We start from the raw sequence: 9,029 nt of genomic DNA on the forward strand, positions 1-9,029 counted from the left end.
ACCTAAGCACTAAGCCAATCACTATGGTTGGATATCAATTACAAATTAAAAACTTACACGACTCGCTGGTCTGTACCTCAACCTGATCGCGTCACTCGAGGGAGACAAAACGGCGCAGGCGCAGGACCAGGCCCCCGGCGTCCCGCTGAAGGAGTTCGCGCGCGGCATCGACGACGGCCTGCTGCGCTTCGGCCACGACGCGCGCCAGCCGCTCCGCTTCGTCGCTGACGAGCCGCCGCCGCCGTTCCTCGACGCCCTCGCCGACGCGGCGCGCGCGGACCGCTCGCTGTACCTGGATGCGCCGTCGTATGACCTCCGGACCTGCAGGCGGTTTCCCTTTGAGACGTGGGCGTTTTTCCTGTGCGCTTTTCTTGAGCAGCTGGACCGAGCGCGGGGGGGGCTTGAGGGGCGGGATGATTCTTCGGACGGGCAGACCGGGCAGGATAAATCGTCGGACGAGCAGACCAGGCAGGACAAATGCTCAGACAAGCAGCCAAGACAAGACAAATGCTCAGACAAGCAGCCCACGCAGGACAATTCCCCAGACAGGCAGCCCAGACGAGACAAATGCTCAGACGAGCAGCCCAGGCACGCCCTGTCGGGCAACCTGCTGCTCCCCCCCAAGCCAATGGCCTGCCTGCAGCTCGGCCACAGCGACAGGGCCGGCATCTCGCCCGCCGTGGCCCATGTCAGCCGCGGGCTGTTCGCCACGTCGCGCTACACCTTCTACCGCACGGGGGACGCTGCCGCCGCCGTCGCGGGCGAGGGAACCACGGGAACCACGAGCAAGCGGCACCAGGAGGCGGCGGGGTTCATGAAGCCCAGGGCCCAAACCTCGACGGTGGAGACGGGCTTGCCTCTGCGGCGGAGGAAGCGCATGCGCATGGACGAGCTATTGGAGTCTTTCATGAGGTCGTGAGATTGGTGCGTGCTGGTGCGCGCTGTTGTCAGGCTGGCCAGCCAGCAAGGTTCGCGGGCCAAAGTTCGTGGACGAAAGTTCATGGTCGGCCCAACAGGTCGCTGCATGCTGGCAGCCTTCCATGTCAAGCCCAACCGTTTGCATTAAGCTCTGGCTCGCAAAGTTCTATGCGCCGCACACGACCTGTCGGAGACGGCAGACGTCTGTCTACATAGCAGAGGGCTGCCCCCGTCCGAGGCGTCTCCTGCTTGCACGTCACCGCCCACACCACACGTCGCATACAATCGTTCCGTACCAGCCTACTTCAAATCAACCGACTCGAGCCCTGCAGCCAGCTCATCATGCCCGCTCACGAGGGATCGTCCACACCTCTGTCTGGTATAGATGTGGGACTGCAAGTCGTGGCGCTGAAAAGGCGCTTCAGCGAGCTCGAGAAGACCATGAACGAAATCATCCAAAAGAGAATGGCGTCGCAAAAAAGCATCAAGGACACAGCGGCCCTGCACAAACTGCTGCTCCTGCGAACGCAGATCAACTCGTCGGCCGCCCAAATGATGGAGCAGCTCGGCGATGCGGCCACTGGCAAACCCAACACGGCCCGTCAGCCGCATCACATTCCCAGGAAGCCTGTGCCCTCGCCGTCCCCGCGACACCCCCTGAGTTCCGGTCCGACTGATGTCGAGACCCAGCCATCGCTGAATGAAACCTCTCTGCCGACTCGTCAGCCTGGCGAGTCTGGCTCGACGTTGGCCGTGGCGCCCATTGATATGAAGACGTCCTTTGTCCACTCGTCCCTGAGCTTGCACACCCCAGGTCCGAACACACTCGGCCAGCATGCACCTGCGGCCCCTACGGCTGCTGCTCCTATGGCTGCTACTCCCATGGCTGCTACTCTGACAATCCAGCCCAACCACATCATCTATCGCAAGCTCGAGGCCGCCTACTGGACACGGTTCTCGTTCCTCAAGAAGCGCATCCACAACGACCACTGGCAAGCCTTCAGCAGCAGAGCCAAGAGCGAAGGCTGCGAAGGCGAGAAGCTCTACGCGGAGGAGCTCGAAATGTTCAACGAGGACATCACCAGCCTGGCCGCCATCGAGACGCAGCACGACTTCCTGCGCCACGGCATCAAGGGCCTCACGACAATGGAGGCCATGGCCGCCTACTGGAAGCTCTGCGTCGAGCGCGCCGCGGCGATACCGTGTCACATGAAGCGGCAGCATCGTCGGCAGCAGCAGTTCAAGGAGCTCCAGGACCTGAATCACGAGCAAGAGGAACAGGCTCATAATATGCACCTCGACCGACTGCCGCGGCTTGTGGGCAGGTATAGTCGCTATATGCGAGACCTTTCGTTCGGGGAGGGCCTGCGGATGCTTGCCCACATCCTTGGCGACATGGACCGCATGGACGGCGACGAGGAGCGCGGCGTCGAGCCGTACATCATGGTCTCCCCTCTCGTGCTCAAGAGCCTGGCGCGTGCCCGTCCCAGCCGCGGCGAGAGGCTCGCGAAAAGTGTCGTGGAAGAGTTGCTGCGGCAGTTTGAGCAATCAGGCGGCACGGAGGACAGCGCTGTGCCCGAACAGGAGACAGGCGTGATGGACCCGTCGACGCAGAACCGCGAGCGCTCTGACGTGTTCGAGGGACCTCTGCGGTTCAGCCCCCGCCCGACACAGGCCGGCACGTGCTTTGATGTTGTCATTTCCCTCGACGACATCAAGTCGACGGAAGCCGCCGCGGCGATCGCCGAACGATCCGTTCGAGCCGCGCTCATGAGGCTCTTTGTCACGGCGGGCATCGTGGCCTTGGACGACGCCGCCAGGCTCGAGCCGCTTCAGCCGGTCGTCGTCGAGGAGGCCGACGTCCATTACTTTGAGCCCTGGTCTACCAAGAGGCGCGCCGTTGTGCGTGCCGTGGCTACCCTTCGCGGCCAGCTCTGGCCTGACGGCGCTGTTCCCCGCTCCGAAGCGTCGCCGCAGCTCTGCGCGTTTGTCGAAAGGTGGACTGGAGGCGAGCATGGGCCCGTCGCTGATATGTACCCGACGGGTGACTATGCCTATGACTCTGAGGGGTCGATTGAGCAGGGGCCGATGGAGCAGGGGCCGGACGTCGACTGCTTTCCGGACGTGGATTCGGACGCCGACAGCTGGGCCTACTGTACTGTTGAGGACTGGTAGACGGGGATGCACGGCGGTCAGGTCAGAGGTCAAGGTTCACGGCAGATTGTCACGGGATGAAGCATGGTGATGTGAGGGGGTGAATTGTACTACACTGCAGTATTGAGCAAACCCTTCCTCGGCCTTGAGCTTGGCGTTACTGATTCCGTTGTGACCTTGTTTTTTTTTTTTTTTTTTTTTTTTTTTTTTTTTTTTTTGAGTTCTGTCCTTGTGATCCCCTTGTGTTTTGTTATTCGAGTTTGTCCTTGTGATCCCTTGTGTCCTTGACTGAGTTGAGTTGTTCCGTTCCGTTCCGTTGATGTCGAGCGGAACATCGCTTGTTATTTTCCGACGTCATTCTTTGCAAGCATTTTTTGATTTTTTCGATTTGGTGACTTCCAAAGTAATTCCTTGCAAGCATTTTTTGATTTGGTGATTTCCGAAGTCATTGCTTGCAAGCTGTCGCATCCATGTGGGATCATTTCGTGTACGGATCCCTGATGCTGATTCCGCCTGAACGCCCAAACAAACCAATCCGAGTCGTCTCGCTGCCGCAAACAGTGGCCGAAGAAGTCATCTCCTGCGACCTGCAAGGTGCCACCATCACCAGCGCAGAATCAGCCACCATCACCAAGCGCAATAGTCGCTGAAAGGATAGCCGCCGTTGCTGCCTCCAGCGTCGTCAGGGTGGTGTCCGTTTGGTCCGTAGAGGCGGCGTCGCTCCCGCTCGGCGTTGCGCGCGCGGTCCTGCGCGGCGATGACGCGGTCGAGCACGGCCTCCTGGTCGCGGCTGTCCTGGGTGTACAGGTGGTCGTGGGGTCCGACGCCGGGGTGGCGCGGGTCCTCCTCGCGAAGCGGCTGGGCGCGGCGGCCGGCCCACTGTCCGCTTGAGGTGAAGGCGGTCAAAGGGCGTCTGGCCGGTGCGGCGGCTGGTGCTGGTGCTGGTGCTGGTGCCGGTGCCGGCGGAGGCGGCATCGTCGTGGTCGCGGTCCCAGGCGGCGGCGAACTCGTTGGCGAGGCGCACGCAGCAGGCGCGGCGGGCGATCCAGGCGGGGTCGCGGGCGTTGACGTCGACGGGCTCGAGCAGGTCGAAGGTCTGGTCCTCGCGGGTGGCGCGGGCACGGATGGCGGCCATGGCGACGTAGAGCATCTCGTCGACGGCGTGGCGCTCGGCGTCCTCGGCGTCCGTCGTCTCGAGCATCCAGTCCTCGCGCATGAACTCCTAGTCGCACGCGCGGACGGCCGTGTCGTGGCTCGTGCCGGCGCAGCCCCAGATGGCCCAGTACTCGGCCCAGGCGTCGCTGAGGAGGACCTTGGCGCAGGCGACCGAGAGGACGAGCTCCGTGTGCTTGCAGTCGCGCGTCGTCTGCTTGCGGATGAGGAGCGAGTGGCCGTCGAGGTCGTCGCGCGGATGGCGCGGGAGGAACCGCACGAGCAGCTTCACCGTGACGTCGAGGTGGTGGTGCTCGCGCTTGAGGCGCACAATCTTGTTGTCGGCGTTGTGGAGCTGCGCGAGGATCGGTCCCGCCATGCTGCGCGCTCGGTCGGCGTCGCAGTTCTGGCAGCGGCGCGTTGTGCGGCTGATGGACGGATGGGCTACGACGAAGGGACCCGAGGCGAGCACGGCTGCGACGGGCGGCGGGAGGGTCAGTGTCTGTCTGCAGGTGCGGCAGACATTGCCACGAGGGCGAGACGGGGACGGGGATGGGGACGGGGATGGGGACGGGGACGAGGTCGAGGGGAGCTGGCGGTTCATCTGAGCGGCCATGGTCTTTGTCGATGTGGTGTGGATGGAGAAGAAAGAAGGCCGGAGGGGGGGAGCCGGAGCCGGAATAAATACCGTTCCGGTAGGCACCGATATTACTGGCTTCGTCGTTCGTGACTGCCGGGTTTTCGGCCCCACCTGCCCGGCGCCGCGCCAGCACCTTCCGGATTTCACTGCAAGATGCACTAGTGGCGCACTTGAGACGGACTCACTGCCAATGATTCTGTGGCAGGGCTTTCCAAGGCTGAAGAGGGTTGTCCTTTCTTCGCCAATAGTCATGTGATCTGTTCTGCCGGATCGGGACCATGCACATGAGAGTTTGTGAGGGGGCACTTGCTTGACATCTAGTTCACGAGAATCACTGGAGAGCTTCAATGACAGGCTTAGTCACTACGAGTGAGCATGATGTGAGCTGTTCATCCGTGACCTTTGGCAGATCGTAGCTTTGTTCTTAGCAAGCTGGTGGACAAGGCGTACGCCGTTGGCAACCGCCTTGGCAATGGTCACCTATGTGACATGTGGATAAACTGGCACTCCATGTTCAGTGCAGTGATCACCAGGAATGGGAGCCGTTGAGGAGCGCCGCCTGTACTGTATTATATCATCCGCGTTGGCTGATGCAATGATAGCAGCGGCAAAGCTCCCGATTCAGCCTGTTCTAGAGAGATGAATATCTCTGCGACCACCTGATGATGACCGTGACCATGACATGGCCTCAGGGTCTGCCAGGTACCTGCCTGGGATGCCACAGCGGGTTGCCAGATACGATGAAGATAAGCTTGGGGAGAATTGATCCGGTGAGTTCAAGGGTCGGTTGGCAAGCCCGATGCTATTACTGCCAGGCAAGCCAGGGCATCTGCGAGGACCGGTCCAGGCTTGACTTTCGAACTTGAACCGAAACGCCTGAACTGGTGTCATGACAAGGGAGGACATGGCTGCCAGACCTGATTTGCAAAAGCTGGTGAGCCCAGACGACATGCATCGCATTGGCCAGTTTGACAGCTGGCGGCTGGACACCAGCACTGCTGCCAACTACCAGCTGTCATGAGAGCTGGCTCGATCAGAATCGACGGACATGCCCAGTCACGTCGAGACGCCTTGTTTTACTGACAGTAAGGTAGCACGCGGATCGTGAGACGAAATGCGACAACGCCACATGAGAGGCAGCAACAAGCAGGCAGCAACAGGCCTTTACGGCCCACGCCCCTCCGGGCCACGCCCACGCCCATGCGTCACTCTTCATCAGGATGTGCCGTTCGAAAAATTTCTCTGAGCACCAACACAGCAAAAAAAGCTGCCACGGGCCAGAGGGTAAGAGAACGTAAAGACCAGCATTCGTCTATCCCCTCGTTTCCCCTCCAGGCAATCATGGTGGAATGAAAGCTAGAGTGAATAGAGGGGAGTTGTGTTTTATGATGAAGAAGAGGAAAAGGAGAAAAAACGGGAAAAGCGCGACGGCTGCGGCGCGGTTTTGTTTCTTGCTGCTGCGGGGCGGATTTCGTTTTTCGGGGCATCGGCGCCGATCCGAGATGAGTCAGCCGTTTTTTGGGGTTGGGGGCCTTGGCCAAGGGGGCTTGGGGGGGGGGGGGGGGGGGACGGTGTGTCATCTCGCGATTCTTCAAGGCACAGGAAGATGGCAGCCCCAGCAAATCCTTCCGTAGTGTAGTTGGTTCATCACGTTCGACTGTAACTGGTCTTCACTTCCAATCGAAAGGTCACCGGCTCGACTCCGGTCGGAAGGATGTCACTACCGCAGCACAGCTTCGCTAGATTTTGTAAACTTTTTTGTTCCTTTCTTTCTGCTGTTGACTGTGACTCATGGATCATCGAGCCAGCCAGGACCAGCCTCACACTTGACCTGTGTGGATTGCACCACTACGAACCCTACGTAGACGCCAGCCATGGCGGACAGATGACAGACCACGTCGGCCCGTATCCAGCATGACGACCCAACCCCAGGCACTCATCGCTCGCAGCACACATCAGGCCGAATGAAATGATTGGGAGGGAATGATTGGGATGACTGGGCTGCAGAGATGTCTCGAGCCCTTGTCACCGCCAGAGACTCGTTGTCTCTGCAGTTGGACCCAAAAGGCACCCAAGCCCCAAACCTCAAGCACCCTGGCAAGCTCTGGCACCCAAGCAACCAAGGCACCGCCAGGAACGGCGGCGCTGGGTGTGTGGATGCTTGGGTCGAGCCAATGAAGCGAGGCCTAAAAACCAGCAGAGAGCGGGGCCTTCGGCATGTCGTGCCTCCAGTAAGAAACGGCATTGGCACTTTCCACTGAGGGGCTTCGAGGGGCGTCGACTAGGGGGCAGGGAGCCTGAGGGCAGGAGCAGTGAGCACGATGGCAGGGGCAGGGCAGAGCAGTGCATGGACAGCAGAGGCAAGAGCAGTGCACGTCCAGAGGTAGGCAGAGGCAAGAGCAGTGCATGCACAGGCAGGTGCTGCGTGCTGCGTGCTGCCTCTTGCCGTGACCGTGATTTCTGCCTGAACGAGGACGCGCTGCTCGAGTCACCGGCCTGCGTCCTGACGGTGCTGTGATTACAAGTTGCAACTATCGACAACTATCATACAACCATGTTCATATAGCCATCAATCATACAAATACCATTCAGCCATCTTCATCGCCATCAAGCATACAAATATCATTCAAGCATCTTCATATAGCCCACCCTGCCAAGCTGCCCTGCTCCTCGTGCTTGTCACTGGCCGGACCCTTCTGCCCCTCCATCCCACCGCCGATACCCCGCCACCACCCAAAACACCAAACATCCCACTTCAACGACCCCGCAGTCTCTTCCGTCTGCCTCTGCCTTGCACCTCTGCCTTGCACCTCTGCCACAGCAGCACCGCACACCAGCGAACAGCCCTTGATCATCTCCTTTCCTTCACACGCTTTCTCCTCTCTCTTCCTTTACACGCTCTCCTCTCTCTTCCTTTACACGCTCTCCTCTCCCTTCCCCACTCACACGACACATCATGGCTGGTGGTGCTCCCGGTGGTAACTCCCGCGGCCGCGGTGGCAAGTTCAAGAAGTACACTCGTGGTGGTACGTAACCTGACGTCCCGACCATCCAGCCTGCACCAAACTGCACCAGACATTGCTTCGAACCGAAAAGGCTCCAGACCACGCTAACAGACCAAGGCGGCAAGCACTTCTCCCGCGACCTGCGCCCCGTCGACTCGGAAGGCAACGAAATCAGCATGTGGGCCGCCGGCGCCAAAGAAAAGGGCAGCGCCAACGCGTCCTCAGACGAAGAGGAGGAAGAGGAGGACGACGAAGAGGACGACGACGAGGACGACTCGGCCGCCGAGGACAAGGGCCCCGTGTCGCGCGAGGAGCGCAAGAAGCTGGCCAAGGCCCGCAAGGACGCCGCCATTGCCAAGAAGAAGGCCCAGGCCGTCGAGGTCGGCGACATGCCGCCCAGCGACTCGGAAGAGGACGAGTCGGACGACGATGACGACGACATGCCCGCCAACCCGAACCACTCCAAGGCCGCGCGCAACCAGACCAAGGCCGCGACCGCCAAGAGCGGCGACGCCGGCGTCGACGACGTCACCGACGGCGTCAAGGGGCTCAGCGCCGGCGGCGCCGCGAACCGCAAGGAGCGCGAGAGCGCCGAGGCCCTCGTCGCCAAGGAGAAGTACAGGCGTCTGCACGAGGCCGGCAAGACGGACGAGGCCAAGGCCGACATGGCGCGTCTGAAGCTCATCCGCGAGCAGCGCGCGGCCGAGGGCGCACGTCGGGCCGTACGTTTCTCTCCTCGTTCTTCTTTTCCTTGAGGACAGCAGACTAACAGGATGCAGGCCGAAAAGGAGGAGCGCGAGGCGCAGGAGGCCGCTCGCAAGGCCGAGATTGACGCCAAGGAGGCCAAGAAGCGCGAGGCGGCCCTCGGCAAGAAGACCAGCAAGAAGGCCAAATGAGGCGTGTCGCTCGCCTGTGCCTTTGTTGTATCGGGGCGTGGAGAATCATGAACATTTCGGACGGAGTCATGAACATTTCGGACGGAGTCATGAACATTTCGGACGGAGTCATGAACATTTCGGACGGAGTCATGAACATCTCCGGCCGGACCGCTTGTCAAACAGACTGCTGCCGTGTGCCCGAAGCCGAAGCTGAAGCCGAAGCTGAAGCTAAAGGCCGACGCCACGGTCGCCTTTTCATGTGTACTGATGATGTGATGCATG

The 9,029-nt window shown here is 60.6% G+C and overlaps 3 protein-coding genes and 1 non-coding gene across 4 annotated transcripts; 3 read left to right on the top strand and 1 right to left on the bottom strand.

Moving 5' to 3' along the window:
* Positions 1–726: 726 nt before the first annotated feature.
* Positions 727–1,026, bottom strand: VDAG_09475 (uncharacterized protein; the record flags this gene model as incomplete). Its single annotated transcript, XM_009658436.1, has 1 exon — positions 727–1,026. The coding sequence occupies one exon, from the start codon at positions 1,024–1,026 to the stop codon at positions 727–729; it is 300 nt and encodes a 99-aa protein (XP_009656731.1).
* A 234-nt stretch (positions 1,027–1,260) lies between these two features.
* VDAG_09476 (uncharacterized protein) lies at positions 1,261–5,120 on the top strand (the record flags this gene model as incomplete). The annotated part of the gene is made up of 3 exons (XM_009658437.1): positions 1,261–3,089; positions 3,880–4,841; positions 4,924–5,120. The coding sequence occupies 3 exons, from the start codon at positions 1,261–1,263 to the stop codon at positions 5,118–5,120; spliced, it is 2,988 nt and encodes a 995-aa protein (XP_009656732.1).
* A 1,368-nt stretch (positions 5,121–6,488) lies between these two features.
* VDAG_20248 lies at positions 6,489–6,579 on the top strand. Its single transcript has one exon. It is a non-coding gene; the product is annotated as a tRNA-Tyr (tRNA).
* A 1,057-nt stretch (positions 6,580–7,636) lies between these two features.
* On the top strand, positions 7,637–8,765 carry VDAG_09477 (uncharacterized protein; the record flags this gene model as incomplete). The annotated part of the gene is made up of 3 exons (XM_009658438.1): positions 7,637–7,890; positions 7,987–8,591; positions 8,649–8,765. Exons 1-3 carry the CDS (start codon positions 7,821–7,823, stop codon positions 8,763–8,765), a joined length of 792 nt encoding a protein of 263 aa, XP_009656733.1. The 5' UTR covers positions 7,637–7,820.
* Between the last annotated feature and the right edge of the window lie 264 nt (positions 8,766–9,029).

This window comes from Verticillium dahliae, genomic scaffold (genome assembly GCF_000150675.1).
Source record: "Verticillium dahliae VdLs.17 supercont1.26 genomic scaffold, whole genome shotgun sequence".
Taxonomy (NCBI): domain Eukaryota; kingdom Fungi; phylum Ascomycota; class Sordariomycetes; order Glomerellales; family Plectosphaerellaceae; genus Verticillium; species Verticillium dahliae.